This window comes from Rhinolophus ferrumequinum, chromosome X (assembly GCF_004115265.2).
Source record: "Rhinolophus ferrumequinum isolate MPI-CBG mRhiFer1 chromosome X, mRhiFer1_v1.p, whole genome shotgun sequence".
Lineage (NCBI taxonomy): Eukaryota > Metazoa > Chordata > Mammalia > Chiroptera > Rhinolophidae > Rhinolophus > Rhinolophus ferrumequinum.
The window spans coordinates 74487350-74507148 of record NC_046284.1 but is presented as its reverse complement, the minus strand read 5'-3'; the positions used below and the strand labels follow the sequence as shown (position 1 = coordinate 74507148).

General features: G+C 36.3%; 1 protein-coding gene across 3 annotated transcripts in view; it reads left to right on the top strand.

Annotated features, from left to right (window-relative positions):
• The window catches only part of GPR174 (G protein-coupled receptor 174), a 68473-nt gene extending 49212 nt beyond the window's left edge, over positions 1-19261 (top strand). For all 3 annotated transcript variants that reach the window (XM_033114504.1, XM_033114463.1, XM_033114376.1), the window contains one exon: positions 14531-19261. In XM_033114504.1, coding sequence (XP_032970395.1) covers positions 15086-16087 — 1002 coding nt within the window. In that variant the 5' untranslated portion in view covers positions 14531-15085 and the 3' untranslated portion in view covers positions 16088-19261. The remainder of the gene's footprint in view (positions 1-14530) is intronic.
• The last annotated feature ends 538 nt before the right edge of the window (positions 19262-19799 follow it).

Here is a 19799-nt window from a genome sequence, read left to right as displayed (position 1 = left end):
TCCATTTCTTCTAGGTTATTGAATTTTGTGGCATATAGTCCTTCATAGTATTCTTGGATGATCCTTTGTATTTCTGTGGTGTCCCTGATAACTTCCCCTTTTTCTTTTCTGATTTTGTTAATTAGTGTCCTCTCTCTTTTTATCTTACTGAGTCTACCCAAGGGTTTGTCAATTTTATTAATCTTTTCAAAGCACCAGCTCTGTGTCACATTAACTTTTTCTATTGTCTTTTTGTTCTCTATTTCATTTAGTTCTGCTCTGAGTTTTGTGATTTCCTTTCTTCTGCTGACCTTGGGTTTCATTTGTTCTTTTTTTTTCTAGTTCTTTAAGGTGTAATATGAGGTTATTTATTTGGGATTTTTCCTGTTTCTTGAGATAGGCCTGTAATGATGTAAATTTCCCTCTTAAAACTGCTTTCGCTGCATCCCAAAAATTTTGGTATGATGTATTTTCAATGTCATTTGTTTCTATGTAGCTTTTGATCTCTCCTCTAATTTCTTCTTTGACCAGGTTGTTCTTTAAAAGTATGTTGTTTAATCTCCATGTATTTGTGTTTTTTCCTGCTTTCTTTTTACAGTTGATATCCAATTTCAAAGCCTTGTGATCAGAGAATATGCTTGGTATGATTTCAATCTTGTTAAATTTGCTGAGGCTGATTTTATTTCGCAATATATGGTCTATCCTTGAGAATGTTCCATGTAGATTAGAAAAAAATGTATTGTCTGTTGTTTTAGGATGAAGTGCTCTATATATGTCAACTATGTCCATTTCATCTAATGTGTCATTTAGGGCTGCTATTTTGTTATGTGTTGTGTGTTTGGATGACCTATCCATAGCTGTCAATGATGTATTTAAGTCCCCTAGTATAATTGTGTTTTGGTCAATTTCTCCCTTTAGTTCCCTTAGTAGTTGCTTGGTATATTTCAGTGCTCCCTGATTGGGGGCATAAATATTGATGACTGTTATTACTTCTTGTTGTATAGTCGCCTTTACCATTATGAAATGTCCATCTTTGTCTCTTGTTACCTTTTTCACCCTGAAGTCTGTTTCATCTGATATCAGTATGCTACACCTGATTTTCTCTGGATACCATTTGCTTGGCGTGTCAATTTCCACCCTTTCATTTGAGTCTATACCTGTCCTTTTAGCTGAGATGCGTCTCTTGGGGACAGTATATGGTTGGGTTTAGTTTTTTGATCCAATCTGCTACTCTGTGACTTTTTATTGGTGAGTTCAGTCCATTTACATTTAGGGTGATTATTGATATGTGAGGATTTCCTGTCATTCTATCTTTAGTTTTCTGGTAAGGCTGTGTCTGCATTGTTTCTTTGCCTTTTTGTTGTTGTCTATTATTTCTGTGTGGATGTGTTTTATGATGTTTCCCTCTGTTTCTTCTTTTATTACAGTATATATTTCAGTTGTGGATTTCTTTTCAAGTGGTTACCCTTAAGTTTATGTAAAAGAATGTTTGATATTTAGAGTATTCCATTTTTTTCAGCACGCTTACTTTCTCCATTCCCATACTCCTGTTCAGGCCTTTAACCTCCCCCTTTTTGTGTTTTGGTTGCCAAAAATTGTCCCTGTTGATGGTGGTCGAATAACCTCCTTTAGTATTTCTTTTAGTGCAGGTCATGTATTAGGACATTTCCTTAGCTTCTATATGTCTGGAAAGGTCTTTATTCCTCCTTCATATTTAAAGGATATCTTTGCTGGATATATTATTCTTGGCTCTTAATTTGTCTTTATCAATAGTTTGAATATTTGGTTCCACTACTTCCTGGTTTGTAGAATTTTAGCTGAAAAATCTGATGATAATCTAATGGGCTTTGCTTTGTAGGTTACACTCTTCTTTTCCTTAGCTGCCTTGAGGATTCTTTCTTTGCCTTTGGTTTTAGACAGCTTCAATACAATCTGCCTTGGAGAATGCCTGTTGGGATTGAGGTAATTAGGTGGTCTATTTGCTTCTTGGATTCGAAGATCCAGTTCTGTCCACAAGTTTGGAATGTTCTCATCGACAATTTGTTTGAATATATTCTCTGTTCCTTTCTCTCTTTCTTCTCCTTCTGGTATGCCCATTATTCTTATATTGCTCTTTCTGATGGAGTCAGAAAGTTCGTGTAGTGTTCTTTTATTTCTTTTAAATCTCAAGTCTCTTTCTTCTTCCATCTGTGTAATTTCCAGGTTTCTATGTTCGATGTCACTGATTCTTTCCTCCATCTGGTCAACTCTACTACCTCTGCTGGCTATTTGATTCTGAATTTCTTCTATTGAGTTCTTAATCTCCAGAAATTCTATTTGGTTCTCTTTTAAAGCTTCAATCTCTTTCGTAAAATGCTCATGTTGCTTTTTGATTGTTTCTGAGTTTGTTAAACTGCCTTTCTGTGTTTTCTTGCATCTCATTGAGTTTTTTCAGAACTGCAATCTTGAATTCTCTGTCATTTAAGTCACATATTTCCATATCTTTAAGCTCCTTTTCTGGAGACTTTTCACTTTCTTTCTGAGCTGTCTTGTTGCCTTGGTTATTCATGGCAATTACTGATTTATTATTTCTCTTCCTAGACATCTATAGGAGTGGCTTCTACTACAGGTTGATAGGAAGTGGTCTTTCTTTTGTTTTCAGTAGTTGTTGGTAGAATGTTTTATTTTGTCTCCGACTGTAGCCTTTTTTTCTTTCTCACACGGTAGTGCTATGTTTTCTCTGCAGTATTCCAGCTTCTCACACAATGGGGAGATTCCATTGGAGACGGGCTTCTCCTCTGTTAATAGGGCGCAGTGTCCGTGTGGGTATGCAGAGAGCTTTTGAAGAACAGGAAATCTGAGAAAGGCCTTTACAAATAGATAGGACTGATATGCTATATATCTATATCTATATATCTATATATCTGTATCTATCTCTATCTGCAAATACTGTTTGTGGAAAAAGTTCCTTTTGAACATTAAAGAGCTCAGTGTGTCTGGAGTGCCAGACATATTAGGGGAATAGTAGTAGACGAAGCTGTAAATGTAGATAACATTGTATTTAAGAAATCCATTGACTGCCAAACTATGTACTTTGTGATTTATTGGGCAATAGAAAGTCATTAATGCTTTTTATTTACGTTTTTAAAATTTTCAATTACCTCCTTGGTAAATTTATTCCTAGGTATTTTATTTTTAATGCAATTGTAAATGGATTGTTTCCTTAATTTAACTTTCTGATCATTCACTATTGGTGTATAAAATGCAACTGATTTCTGAATAATAATTTTGTATCCTGCTATTTTACTAAATTTATTTATCAGTTCTAACAGCTTTCTGGTGGAATCTTTGGGGCTTCCTATACATAGTATGATATCATCTGCAAATAATAAGTTTTACTTCTTCCTTTCCAATTTGGATGTCTTTTATTTCTTTTTCTTGTCTGATTGCTGTGGCAAGGACTTCCAATACTATGTTGCATAAAAGTGGTGAAAGTGAAAATCTTTGTCTTGTTCCTGGTCTTAAGGAGAATGCTTTTAGCTTTTCCCCATTGAGTATGATATTAGCTGTGGATTTGTCATATATGGCCTTTATTATGCTGAGATATGTTTCTTTATTCCCACTTTGCTGAGAATTTGTATCATAAATGGATGCTGGATTTTGTCAAGTGTTTTTCCTTCATCTATTGATATGATTGTATGATTTTTATCTTTCATTGTTTATGTGGTACATCCCATTAATTGATTTGTGGATAGTGAACCAAACTTACATCCCAGGAATAAATCCCACTTGATCTAGTGTATTATCTTTTCAATGTATTGCTGAATTAAGTGTGCTAATAATTTGCTGAGAATTTTTGCATCTATGTTCATCAGGGATATCTGCCTATAGTGTTCTTTTTCTATGATGTGTTTGTCTGGTTTTGGAATCAGGGTAATTGTGGCCATGCAGAATGAACTTGGGAGTCTCTCCTCCTCTTGAATTTTTGCAATAGTTTGAGGAGAATAGGTATTAATTCTTTGAATGTTTGGTAAAATTTACCTGTGAAGCCAATTGGTCCAGTACTTTCGTTTGTTGGTAGTTTTTGTTTGTTTGTTTGCTTTTTAAAGATTTTATTGGGGTAGGGGAACAGGACTTTATTGCGGAACAGTGTGTACTTCCAGGACTTTTTTCCAAGTCAAGTTGTTGTCCTTTCAATCTTAGTTGTGGAGGGCGCAGCTCAGCTCCAGATCCAGTTGCCATTGTTAGTTGCAGGAGGCACAGCCCACCATCCCTTGGAGGCAACCTTGTGGTTGAGAGGCCGCACTCCAACCAACTGAGCCAACCGTATTTAATCTTAGTTGCAGGGGACGGAGCCCAACATCCCTTGCAGGACTCGAGGAGTTGAACTCGCAACCTTGTGGTTGAGAGCCCACTAGCCCATGTGGGAATTGAACCTACAGCCTTCAGAGTTAGGAGCATGGAGCTCCAACTGCCTGAGCCACTGGGCCGGCCCTGTTGGTAGTTTTTTGATTACCAATTTGATTTAATTAGTGTAATTACTCAGTTCAGGTTCTCTGTTTCTTCTTGATTCAATTTTGGAAGATTGTATGCTTCTGGGAATTTATCCATTTCTTTTAGCTGTCCAATTTGTTGGTGTATAATTGTTTGTAATATTTTCTTGTATTCGTATTTCTATGGTGTCCATTGTCAATTCTCCTCTTTCATTTCTAATTTTATTTATCTGGGTAATCTCGTTTTTTCTCATTAATGCTTTTTAAAGAGCTCATCTTAGGAAAAAATATGTTTTTTTTAAACATATATTTGTTTTTTAAAAAATATATGTTCTACATAATTCTACAGCATTATGTAGAATGTGGTAGAAAAAGATAAGGGATAGGGAAACAAATTGAGTAGTGAGGGCCTGAACTAGAGTAGAAACAATCAATTTTTAAAAAATTGATACTTATGAGAAATAATGCAATTGCAGAAAACTGTAATAATAATAGCTATAATAACTAATGTTTATTGAGCATTTATTATGTACCAGACACTATGCTAAATGGATTATATACAGCAGCTCAATTAATTCTTACACTGACTCCATAGGTTAGATACTACCTACCGTGTTTCCCCCAAAAAAAGGTCTAGCCAGACAATCAACTCTAATGTGTCTTTTGGAGCAAAAACTGATATAAGACCCAGTCTTATTTTGCTATAACGTAAGACCGGGTCTTTAATATAATATAGTATAATATAATATAATATAATATAATATAGTACCCGGTCTTATATTAATTTTTGCTCCAAAAGATGGATTAGAGCTGATTGTCTGGCTAGGTCTTATTTTCGGGGAAACACGGTATGATTATTCTCATTTTACCAATGAGACAAGGATCAGAGAGGTTTAGTAATATATCCGAAGTCACACAGCTATTAATTGAAAGAGCAAGAATTTAAACCCAAGTCATTCTGACACCCAAACATGCATTATTTTTCCTATAGTATGTTATCACCCCATAAGAACTTGTTTGGAAGCGGAGAATAAGTTTCAAAGAGTCAAAGTTTCCAAGAGTTTGAGATAACCTGAGAAAATAGTGGTTAACTTAACAGCAACATAGAAGTCTAGAGCAGAATCTGGTTTGAAGTCTGAGAGATAAAAATTTTTTTTGAGATGTTTATTTTTATAGTCAAATAATTTTTTATTTACTGAAATTATTTCATTCATCAAATGCTGAGCACTTACTTTTTGTTTGTACATTCCTTGGTTCTGGTATACAGCAAGTAAAAAACACACACAAGAATAACTGTTTTTATAAACTTTACATCCTGCTAGAGAAAAATATATAAAAAACAAAATAAATAACGACAAGATATATAGTATGTTAGTTATGATTGATAATAGATAAAATAATTGCTAAAAGGAGATGGGGAGTGCTGGGAGGAGTGCTTTAAATAGGAAGATCAGGGAAAGACTCAAAAAAAGGTGACATTTGAAATTTCTGCTCATCAAAATGGCAGCGTGAGGTGAGCCTCTGTAAATCTCCCCTGGAATTTACAACTAATAGAACAACAATAACTCCACAAAGGACTCCCTGCAAAGGAGACAGGCAAGACGAAAAGGCCCACTACTGAATTCACCTAAAGGTGGGCAAATCGCACAAGCAGGTGAGGAGGGAAGGGAGAAGTGCAGAAATGGAGCCGCATGGGCGCAGGACACAGACCTAGCTCAGTGCTCCGAGAACGCTGCATCCCAGAACGACCGCAACTGCGGGACAGGGAAGAACTCGGACTGCTAGGGCTGTGCTTATGGCCCACAGGGCTGAGGGGGCAGCATATAATACGGCTGAACCCAACGCTCACAGCAGACACCTCGGAGAAAAGACTGAGGGAAAAAGGCTGAAAATGGTGGTTTAAATCCTCACTGCCGAGCAGAGAACAGAAGCCTTAGGCACTGAGACTACCCGCCCCCTCCCTACCCTACCAGAACTCACCCCATCCCCACGTGACCAGTGCTAGAAGCAAAACAGTAGCAGTGTCAGATCAAAAGAACAAAATATTTGCAATTCTGAGAACTGTGGACCGCAGACACAGATTCACAGCCCAACTAGTTCTGGCAAAGGGGAGGGAGCTGTGGAAGCAGGACCAGCTGTGGTGATGGTCACCTCCATTGCTCTGGGCCACCTCTCACAACTCAACCCGCACCTGGCCCCACCTATCTGGGTGGATCCCTGCAGAAGTAAACAGAACTGCTGAAACATACGGGCTCCAAATGTGGTGCAGGAAGAGCGTTGGAACTTCAAAAGCTCTCTGCATACCCACATGGACACTGCGCCCTATGACCCAGGCAAACTATTAACAGAGGAGAAGCCTGTCTCCCACGGAAAACCCCCATTGTGTGAGAAGCTGGAAATTACACAGATGGAAGAAGAAAGAGACTTGAGACTTAAAAGAAATGAAAGAACTCTACAAGAACTTTCTGACTTCATCAGAAAGAGCAATATAAGAATAATGGGCATACCAGAAGGAGAAGAAAGAGAGAAGGGAAAAGAGAATATATTCAAACAAATTGTTGATGAGAATTTCCCAAACTTGTGCACAGAACTGGATCCTCGAATCCAAGAAGCAATTAGAACACCTAATGACCACAATCCCAACAGGCCTTCTCCAAGGCACATTGTATTGAAGCTGTCTAAAATCAACGACAAAGAAAGAATCCTCAAAGCAGCCAGGGAAAAGAAGACGGTAACCTACAAAGGAAAGCCCATTAGATTATCATCAGATTTTTCAGCAGAAACTCTACAAGCCAGGAGGGAGTGGAACCAAATATTCAAACTATTGAAAGAGACAAATTATGAGCCAAGATTAATATATCCAGCAAAGATATCTTTTAGATATGAAGGAGGAATAAAGACCTTTCCAGCCACACAGAAGCTGTGGGAATTTTCTAATACACGTCCTGCACTACAAGAAATACTAAAGGAGGCTATTCTACCACCACGAACAGGGACAATTTATGGCAACCAAAACATAAAAAGGGGGAGAGTAATGGCCTGAACCGGAATATGGGAATGGAGAAAGTAAGCGTGCTGAAGAAAATGGAATACGCTAAATATCAAACTTACTTTTACATAAACTTAAGGGTAACCACACACACAAAAATCCAGAACTGAAAGAGATACTGTAATAAAAGAAGAAACAGAGGGAAATATCATAGAATACCACCACACAGAAATTATAGACAACAACAAAAAGGCAAAGTAACAATGGAGACACAGCCTTACCAGAAAAATAAAGATAGAATGACCGGAAATCCTCACATATCAATAATCACCTTAAATGTAAATGGACTGAACTCACCAATAGAAAGGCACAGAGTAGCAGATTCGATCAAAAAACTACACCCAACCTATCCTGTCTCCAAGTGACATATCTCAGCTACAAAGATGAGCATAGGCTCAAAGTGAAAGGGTGGAAATTGGGACTACAAGCAAATGGTACCAAGAGAAAATCAGGTGTAGCAATAATGATATCAGATGAAACAGACTTTAGGGTGAAAAAGATAACAACAGACAAAGATGGACATTTCATAATGGTAAAGGGGACTATAAAACAAGAAGACATAAGAGTCATCACTATTTATGCCCCCAATCAGGGAGCACCAAAATATAGAGAGCATCTACTAAGGGAACTAAAGGGAGAAATTGACCAAAACACAATTATACTAGGGTACTTAAATACATCATTGACAGCTATGGATAGATCATCCAAACAGAAAATAAATAACGAAATAGCCCTAAATGAAACATTAGATGAAATGGACATAACTGACGGACATAGAACACTTTATCCTAAAACATCAGACTATATATTCTTTTCTAGTGTACATGGAACATTCTCAAGGATAGACCATATATTGGGACATAAAATCAGCCTCAGCAAATTTAAACAGATTGAAATCATACCAAGCATATTTTCTGATCACAAGGCTTTGAAATTGGATATCAACTGCAAAAGGAAAGCAGGAAAAAACACAAATATATGGAGATTAAACAACATACTTTTAAAGAACTACTGGGTCAAAGAAGAAATTAGAGGAGAGATCAAAAGATACATAGAAACAAATGACAATGAAAATACATCCTGCCAAAGTTTTTGGGATGCAGCGAAAGCAGTTTTAAGAGGGAAATTTATATCATTACAGGCCTATTTCAAGAAACAAGAAAATCCCAAATAAATAACCTCATGTTACACCTTAAGGAACTAGAAAAAGAAGAACAAGTGAAACCCAAGTTCAGCAGAAGAAAGGAAATAATGAAAATCAGAGCAGTACTAAATGAAACAGAGAAAAAAAAGAAAACAGAAAAAAATTAATGTGACAAAGTGCTGGTTCTTTGAAAGATTGACAAAATCGACAAACCCATGGCTAGACTTACTAACATAAAAAGAGAGAAGACACTAATTAACAAACCAGAAATGAAAATGGGGAAGTTATCACGGAAAACACAGAAATACAAAGGATCATCCAAGAATACTATGAAGGACTATATGCCACCAAATTCAATAACCTAGAAGAAATGGACAAGTTCTTAGAAACATATAGCCTTCCAAGGCTGAACCATGAAGAACTGGAAAATCTAAACAGACCGACCACCAGTAATGAAATAGAATCAGTCATCCAAAACCTTTTCAAAAGCAAAAGTCTGGGACCAGATGGCTTCACTAGTGAATTCTACCAAACCTTCAAAGAGGATCTAATACCAATCCTGCTCAAACTCTTCCAAAAAATTGAAGAAGACATAGTACTCCCTACCTCATTTGATGAGGCCAACATTACCCTGATACCAAAACCTGGTAAGGACAACACAAAAAAAGAAAACTACAGACCAATATCTCTGATGAATACAGATGCAAAAATCCTAAACAAAATTCTAGCAAATCAAATACAACAATGCATTAAAAAGATTATTCTTCACGACCAAGTGGGCTTCATTCCCAGGGCACAAGGATGGTTCAACATCTGCAAATCCATCAATGTGATATATCACATAAACAAAATAAAGGACAAAACTCATATGATTATATCAATTGATGCAGAAATAGCATTTGACAAAATACCACATCCATTTATGATTAAAACATTTAATAAAATAGGTATAGAAGGAAAATACCTTAACATAATAAAGGCCACATATGACAAGCCCTCAGCTAATCTCATAATTAAGTATGGAAAACTGAAGCCCTTTGCTCTACATTCAGGAACACGACAGGGCTGTCCCCTATCACCTCTGCTTTTCAACATAGTGTTGGAAGTCCTTGCCAGAGCAATCAGGTAAGAGAAAGAAATAAAAGGCATCCAAATTGGGAATGAAGAAGTTAAATTGTCACCCTTTGCAGATGACATGATGCTATATATAGAAAACCCTGAAGACTCCACCAAAAAGCTATTAGAAACAATCAATGGATACAGTAAAGTTGTTGGCTACAAAATCAACGTACAAAAGTCCATTGCATTCCTATATACTAACAATGAAATCTCAGAAAAAGAAATACAGCAAACAATTCCTTTTGCAATTGCAGCAAAAAGAATAAAATACGTAGGAATAAACTTAACCAAGGATGTGAAACACCTACATGCTGAAAAGTATAAGACATTTTTAAAGGAAAGTGAAAGAGACACAAATAAATGGAAAGACATTCCGTGCTCATGGATTGGAAGAATCAACCTAGTTAAAATGGCCGTATTACCCAAGGCAATATACAGATTTAATGCAATCCTCATCAAAATCCCAATGGCATTTTTTAAAGAAATAGAACAAAAAATCATCATATTTGTTTGGGACCACAAAAGACCCCGAATAGTCAAAGCAATCTTAAGAAAAAAGAACAATACTGGAGGTATCACACTCCTTGACTTTAGCTTGTACTACAGGGCTACAATAATCAAAACTGCGTGATATTGGCAGAAAATCAGACACATAGAGCAATGGAATAGAATTGAGAACCCAGAATAAAGCCACCTAAATATGGACAGATAATTTTTGACAAAGAAGCCAAAAACATGCAATGGAGGAAAGACAGCCTCTTCAATAAATGGTGCTGGGAGAATTGGATAGCCACATGCAAAAGAATGCAACTGGACTGCTGTCTGTCATCATGTACCAAAATTAATTCAAAATGGATCAAAGACTTAAGCATAAGACCTGACACAATAAACTGTATAGAAGAAAACATAGGTACTAAACTTATGGACCTTGGGTTCAAAGAGCATTTTATGAATTTGACTCCAAAGGAAATGGAAGTAAAAGCTAAAATAAACGAATGGGACTATATGAAACTTAAAAGCTTCTGCACAGCAAAATAAACCATCGACAAAATAAAGAGGCAACCAACTGAATGGGAGAAGATTTTTGTAAACAGTGCCTCCGATAAGGGGCTAATATCCAAAATATACAAGGAACTCATGCAAGTCAACAACAAAAAAACAACCCAATTGAAAAATAGGCAGACGACCTGAAGAGACATGTCTCCAAAGAGGACATACAAATGGCAAATAGACATATGAAAAAATTCTCAGCGTCACTTATCGTCAGAGAAATGCAAATAAAAACCATAATGAGATATCACCTTACCCCGGTCAGAATGGCTATCATCAACAATTCAAATAGTAACACGTGTTGGAGAGGCTGTGGAGAAAAAGGAACCCTCATACACTGTTGGTGGGAATGCAGACTAGTGCAGCTGTTATGGAAGGCAGTGTGGAGGTTCCTCAAAAAATTACGAATAGAATTACCGTATGACCCAGCAATCCCTCTCCTGGGTATCTACCCAAAAAATCTGAAAACATTTATACATAAAGACACGTTGTGCGCCAATGTTCATGGAAGCTTTGTTTATGGTGGTCAAGACATGGAAACAACCAAAATGTCCTTCGATAGATGAATGGATAAAGAAGTTGTGGTATATATACACAATGTAATAGTATTCGGTGGTAAGAAAAGATGATATAGGACCATTTGTGACAACATGGATGGATCTTGAGAGTATAATGCTAAGCAAAATAAGTCAGACAGAAAAACAGAGAACCATATGATTTCACTGATATGTGGCATATAAACCAAAAAAAAAAAAAAAAACAAAAGAACAAGACAAACAAATGAGAAACAAAAACTCATAGACACAGACAATAGTTTAGTGGTTACCATAGGGTAAGGGTGGTGGGGGTTGGGAATGAGGGTAAGGGGGATCAAATATATGGTGATGGAAGGAGAACTGACTCTGGGTGATGAACACACAGTGGGATTTGTAGATGGTGTAGTCCGGGGTTGGACACCTGAAGTCTATGTAGTTTCGCTGACGGTTGTCACCCCAGTAAATTTTAAAAAAATATATAAGTTTCATATCTGCTTATTATATAATATTATGCCATCAGTAGAAAACATGGTTATGAGTAAATGAGTATATATGTAATGTAATGTGTATAAAATGTCCATGATGTATTAATAAGCATAAAACAAAGTGTAAAAGATTATATGCAGTATAACTCCCATTACACACACACACACACACACACACACACACACACACACTGGCATTCACACATAGGCAAGAAAAAGTGGCTGAATATTACACAAAATAGTTAACACTAGTTATCACTTGGTTATAGAATTAAAGATAATTTAAATTCCTTTATTGATAATTTTGTTTTTAAAATTAAAGTTTGTTGGGGTGACAATTGATGGGGTTGCATGGATTTCGTGTGTACAGTTTTGTATTGCATCATCTATAAATCGATAAGTTTCTGCAATAAATGTTATTTTTATAACTAGAAAAAACATTAAGTGCAATTTTAAGGTAAAATTAACCGCTTTTAATATTGATACTTTTAAACTTGAAATTCTGTTGGTTTTTTTTAATATATAATTGCAAGTTGGATTATAAATATAGCAATTGCACACTAGAGCATCCCATATTTCTTTTTCTCAGACAGAGTAGAAATATGTATCATCTCTGGGAGAACTTGACTGCAAATATGTATGTGCTTTGAATGCAATAAGGTAGATTGTAGCTAAAGTTATTTTCTCTGCCTAACTGGAATGATGCTGTGATTTAGCCTGTAGGATTCCCCTGAAAATGGATTTTTGAGGGCAGATAAACTGTGTCCCTGAATAAAATAGGCTTCTGATATATACCAAAAAAAAAAAAAAAAAAAAAAAGTGACATTTGGGTAAAGATCAGAAAGAGATGAGGGTGTAAAACAGGAAAATAACTTGGCTACAGCATTTTAGGCACAGGGTACTGCCAATTCAAAGGCTTTGAGGAGGAGTGTACCCGGTCTTTTCACCTAACAGCAAAAGTGACAAAGTGCTGGTGCAGAGTTCAAGGGAGAGAATTTATGGAAATGAGGTCAGAGGAGTAACTGGGAGTCAGATCATGTAGGATGATATAAGCCATTGTAAGGACTTTGATTTTTCCTTTAAGATAAAAAGTCATTAGGAGATTTTTTTATCAGAGAGATATTATTTGACAAGATATGACATATTTTAAGTAAATATACAAGTTGAGTTCATTTTAATACTCATGGTGAATTTGAGGTGATGATGAAACATCCAAAAGAACTGGTCTTAAATATAGTTGGAAAAAGAGCTATAACTCAAATGAGATATAGATTTAAGAGTCACTGGCTGTGATAAGAGAGGTGAATGAATGTTCAGTAGACGTTGACTGGTTATATATTTGTAAACTTCTAATGTGTAATCACTGACATTAGTAGGCAATGCCTTTTATACAAATAGTTAAAAGAAAGTTCAAAACCCAGGGTTTTTGACTTTTTGATCTGACAACTAATTACTCCTGTCACCTAATCAAAATCACTACCTGAGAAAATATTTCAAAAATCTGTTTCAGTTTGGGAGCTGAAAATCCTATAACTTTAACCTCACTTTCAATATTGATGTTGCTCTTTACAGTTGTGCTTCCCTGTATATTATAACCCCATCTCTCTACTTATCTTAGAAATCTCAAGTTTTTAACTTCTTCAATCTGAATGCATAATTCATATCATTCATCAGGCCTTTTAATTAAAGTGAGAACCATACCTTTGAACAAAAAGTGCTATTTTACTTTCCAGGCAATTGAGTCAAAACAATAACAACAACAATTCCTTCAGGGGCTGAATAAAGCACACTTCCAACCACATGGATTTGATAATCCAAAGCAGGATGTTTCCTAATTCCTATTTAATTTTTATTCTTCCCACATATCTTCAAAGTCAGTTAAGTCCTCCTGGATTTCAGCAGCCTTGAGGCAACTATCCAGGTCCCTAAGCTAAAATTTGTTTACCTCAGAACAAAGGTCATGGACCCAGCTGAATCAACTTTTGGGGAATTTTGATTCTCTGTACTGGTGCTATGGTCTGTTGTCTTGTATAATTGAGAGGTGACTAAATGACCCAAGTAAATGGAAGTATTTAAAGAGAGGCTGATTGCCCATTTCTTCTTAGACATCTGGGAAGGATTTGGACCAAATCAGTGGCTCCTAAATTATGGCTCAAGGATAAAAGCTGGGCTGGCTATATCTGAATCACATGGGGAGCTTTTCAAAATTACAAATTATGGGCCTTATGTATTAAATCAGAATCTCCAGAGGATACACTAAGAAAGCTATGGAAAGCAGTTAAAAAAAAAAAAAAAAAAAACCTCCCCCGGAAGAGTCTGACAATCAGTGAAGTTTCTGAAGCAACGCTCTAAAGCCCCTTAAATGTTGTTATGCATAAGTATCACCTGTGGTTATTGTTAAAGTGCAGATAATGATTCAGTAGGTCTCAGGTCGGGCAGGAGATTCTTCTGTATTTCCAAATCTCTCAAGTAATGCTGGTTCAAAATCACGTTTTGAGTAGCAAGGGGCTCAATTACCTCTCAGACTCCTTCTAGCTGTACTTTTCTGTGATTCTAAAGTGTCTTATCAAAAGTGTGGATTATTACCCTCACTTGCATCAAAACTTTTCATTCAAACTAATAGATTTATTTACACATAGGCTTTTCTTTTTCTTTGCAAAAAATGCCAGATAATAATTTTTTTTCTTCACTTGCAGCTCTGCCTTTGTTTCCCAGGTTTTAGCTTTCAACGTATAACTGAAAAAGTCCCAGAAAAGTTGATCTTTCCATTGATAATCTCTGAAGAGTTGCAGACCCACTGAGTACTAAAGCAAACCTTTCTTCTGCATGAGCCAAAAAGAAAATAAAAAGAAAAACAGCCTGCCAAACACCTGTAAAGTGACGACTATCATCATATGGGAATTTGAAGAATTGCTTTATGGCATATTCATGATCCAAATGGGAGAGGATCAACTGTTGTGATGTCTCAGAAGACCTTATAACAGTGTAAACAAGAAGAGAAAAATATAACGGCTTGTCATCTGTGCTTGCACACTAGATTTCCATGTAGTTATTGTAGACAAATCCAAAGCAAACATGCATATAGTTCTTTGAAAATCATGTGTGGAAGCTCAGACTGACACAGCAAAAACGAGGTTATTTTACACTCATTCTCTCTAACCCTTGGATGATCTGTCTCTGAGAAGATCAGTTAATTGTGAATTTAGGTTTTGAACCACCATTTGGCAAAGACAGTTTCTTTAGGAAGAAACATGCCTGCAAATGACACATGTGCTGGGCCAGAGGGAGACAATGCAGATTTTCGATACTTTATCTATGCAGTGACATACACTGTCATTCTCGTGCCAGGTTTCATAGGGAACATATTAGCCTTGTGGGTATTTTATGGCTATATGAAAGAAACAAAACGAGCTGTGATATTCATGATAAACTTAGCCATTGCTGACTTACTACAAGTTCTCTCCCTGCCACTGAGGATCTTTTACTACTTGAATCATGACTGGCCATTTGGGACTGGCCTATGCATGTTCTGTTTCTATCTGAAGTATGTCAACATGTATGCAAGCATCTACTTCTTGGTCTGCATTAGTGTACGACGATTTTGGTTTCTCATGTACCCTTTTCGCTTCCATGACTGCAAACAGAAATATGACGTATACATCAGCATTGCTGGCTGGCTGATCATCTGCCTTGCCTGTCTGCTCTTTCCTCTCCTGAGAACAAGTGAGGACACCCCAGGCAACAGAACCAAATGTTTTGTGGATCTTCCTACCAGGAATGTCAATCTGGCCCAGTCTGTTGCCATGATGACCATTGGCGAGTTGATCGGGTTTGTCTCTCCTCTTCTGATAGTTCTATATTGTACCTGGAAGGCTGTTTTATCACTGCAAGATAAATATCCTGTGACCCAAGACCTTGGAGAGAAAAAGAAAGCCTTGAAGATGATTCTGACCTGTGCGGGAGTGTTCCTAATATGCTTTGCACCTTACCACTTTAGTTTTCCTCTAGATTTCCTGGTCAAGTCCAACAAAATTAAAAGCTGCCTAGCCAGAAGGGTGATTCTGATATTTCATTCTGTTGCCCTGTGTCTTGCTAGTCTGAATTCTTGCCTTGATCCAGTTATATACTATTTCACCACCAATGAGTTCAGAAGACGGCTTTCAAGACAAGATTTGCATGATAGCATCCAACTCCATGAGAAATCCTTTGTGAGAAACCATATTGTTTCTACCTTGACAACTGAATTACGCTAAATAAAAAACAAACAAAAAAAAAAAACAAAAACCAAACAAACAAACAAAAAACTTGATGTGGCCTGAAATGCAAATATATTAGAACACATTTGCAATACCCCAAGCTACTGGGAAGTTACAGGAAGTACCCACAGCTTTTCAGTCATGCTCTATGTTACCTAACATCTTTATAACAGAACTTATTTAGGGAGTTATACTCCACCATCCCTGATGTTGACATGTCTGTGTAGTAATTTGTTACCAAGTCTTTAAGACCTGAACTTCAGTGACATCCTATACACATATTCTCTCAACTAGAATCAGCTGTTTTATCTGTGAACCTAAGACACAAAGAGACATTTAGCTTGGGGTCATCATTAGCACTTAGTTTTGTTACAATGGACACTGAGTATTTAGAGGCAATGTAGTTGTCTATTTATATTGGTAATCACAGTTTGCATTCCAACATCATATTTTTGGTTGTATTTTAAGTAGGATGGCCAATATGTCTTTCTGTGAAAATAAAGTGTTATAAACATGGGACCATTTTCATCTCCCATGTGTGATTACACTCTGGGGTTTGAAGACTTAAATAGCTATTCCCTTCATTTCAGTGTCAATATGAAACATCATCTGTTACCCCTATTCATAGAAGGAAAAACTGAACTTAGGCCTTTGGTATGCTAAAAATAAGAACAAGAAACAGATTCACATACAATTCCTTGATACAACTGTATAAGCTGCCATATTGAATCTACCCAGGGCAGATAGGTTATCAAAGTTCATACAATGTGACCCAAATTGCCTTTATAGGCCCAGGAGACAGCACATAGGTGACAATCACAGTTTTGGTTTTCTTAAACTATTTCCAAATAACACATTTGGAGATGTATGGATCTGCCTAGTAAAAAGAGTTTTCATTATGCTTCCAGAGTGACTTTGAGGTATTCTGACAGGTTACTGAATTTTCTGAGCCTATGGAAGAAGTAGTACACTAACTAATCACTAAGCTTAGGCCAGAGCAAAAGATGAAGTAGAGTTGGGTACATCTCTTAAAAGCTTCGCCACATTGTATTTCTTATTTTAAGTTAGGTGGCAGCTGTCAAGCTACATTTACAAGTCAGAGTAAGGTTTGGAGGCAGCCAGGCATGTGGATCCTAGTCTTCAGTAATTTGTCTGGTCCACTTTTGCCCTAGTCATAACATTCTGAGGTCTGCAAAGCCTACCTCCCAGCAGCAGAAGAAGACAATTCTTTCACCTTTTAAAAAAGTGCAGAAGACAAATTTTGGCAGCATTTAACACCCCTTACAATGCCTTGTCTGCTACCTGTTTGGTACTAGTATTCAGGAAATGGACTGAAGATATGAACATTAATTAAATATGAGGTCTTACATATTTACAATACTTTGAAACATATTTTAGCAAAAAGCCCTAACTTAAAAAAAATGATCTACTTAAAATGTGTGTGCTACACAATGAAGACACATAGTACTTCTAATCTGGAAAGAATGTGGAAATAAACCAAGGATTCCTCCATAATTAGATGAAAAGAGTTGTTTTAGGCACACAATTATGATACTAATATGTTTTGGGGAAAAACTGGTGAAATCAAAATGGATTCTAATATCTAAGATGAATAGAAAATTTTCTAATGTTTTCTCTGGGCAAGTGTGGATTTTGCTTGTATTTTGTTATTAAAATAACATCCTATTAGAAGACTGACTTTGTGCTGCTAGCAATAGTATATCTATTTATCTCCTAATTATTCACTGTAAGAAACATATTTTGATGTGTTAAATTGTGTTTTTAAAAAGGGTAACTGTAACTATATCTGGTCTCTTTGCTTTAAAATGATTTGTGTTTTAATATAATTTAGTGTTGTAATGGGATCACTAGTAATAATTTTGTGGGTACTTGTAATGGAAGAGTCTTATATGTGTTTACTATTGTCTACATAAGCATGAATTACACTTCTTAGGGTCATTTTGGGAGACCCGTGATTCAATTTTATGAACATATTAATTTCACTTTAAACATATCTTTTTTTAAAGGGGAGGGAAGTATTTCTAGGAGATTATTGAACTTTTAACAGAAATGTTTGGTTGAAGTTAGAGCTTATTTATTAGGCAGCCCAGCAGCCCTTGCAGATCATTTACATCATTTGAGGAGAGAATAGGTATTCAGTATTCTTATGCTGCTTAGCTAAGACCACCCCTTCTCCCCAGGCCTGTCCACCTGGGTTTGTATTCAGTGCTGTGATTTACTTTACCTACCCCTCCTCCCCATCAGTATGTTTTGTCTTCTGTCCTATTCCTTTGTTCTTCTAGTCACTAATCTGATCAATTTACTCACACTGAAGTACTATTGACTAATATTAGCTTATATTGACTAATATTGGCCCAGGGATATTTGAATTCTAGGCCTTAGGGATAAACCTTAACTCAAAGTGCTAATCACTAACTTTTAATGGAGGAATTAAAGACACTGAAGCAGACTGGAGGAGAAGATATTTTGAAGAAAGTGGGTTTTATAGCATTGTTTTTCAGATTACACATAGTAAGTGATCACCTACATTGCTTACTATAATGGAGATGTTAAAAGACATGTAGCCACAAGCATGGTTATCTGTTTCTAGATCTCTACTTGTTTTCTTTTTCTTTTTGATTTTCCCCTTCTAACTCAGGACCTGATTTTCATTGAAAAATCTAAACTAGGGGAGAAGTATTGCTGCATTTGCCATCTAGACAGCAGCCTTCTATCTGAGCTTCTCCTTTCCTTGGAGAAGTTTTTCTCCAAACCTTCCATCTATCACTCTCTGGGTTAAATAAAATTAGGGAGCCAAAAGTAAACACACTTAACTACAGTAAAGTACAATTCAAGATAAATAAGCTCACATTTTCTATATGAAGTTATGAGTTCTGATTACAATATACACATAATTATTCCAACAAGAGAGATTTTGAATATGGAGTGATTTCCATGTTATTATGATACTCATTATTGTTATTATTATGATATTCAAATGTTTTATGTTTTCATTTTCACACAGTTAAGCAGCTATTTCTCTTAACCTGTAACTCCACGAAAATGAGCCATCTACCATAGGAACAACAAATCAAGCAAACTTGGTCTGAAAGTGTGCATAAGTGAAACTCTTATGCAACTTCATTTTTATTTCATCTTTTTGTTTTTACTCCGAAGACACTGTGAAAATGTTGCACTTGGAATTTATTTACTTCTATAAGTCATAATATACATTTTAATAAAGATGTTCTCTGTAATTACATAACACTTTTCTGCCTCCAGAAGTCAGTGTGTATTTAGTCATCAATTTTTAAGCAAACGGATACACTTGAGGATCTTTATATTTGTTCTTACACACATAGATGAAAGTCCTATGAAATTCTACTCTCTTTCTCTCCCTGGAGAGGTGCATGCCATTCTCAAATGGAAAGACGAGCCACTTCCCCCATCCTACCCCATCCTCTCCTCCTATAGATAAATTCTATACTATCCATACCTTATTAAGATTATTCCCTACCATCACTTGTTGACCAAGTTTATCTGAATGACTTAAAGCTCTGCATCTTCTAGAGTATAATCTGTGGGTGGAAAAGGAAATAAGGTGACAAGGGAAATGTTTTCTCTTTAGTCTTAAAGGTTGTAAAGAACCGACAGTCTGATTTTTCCTCTGGATTGGTAGGGAAAATAATCCATCCTCTACTGTCCCCCT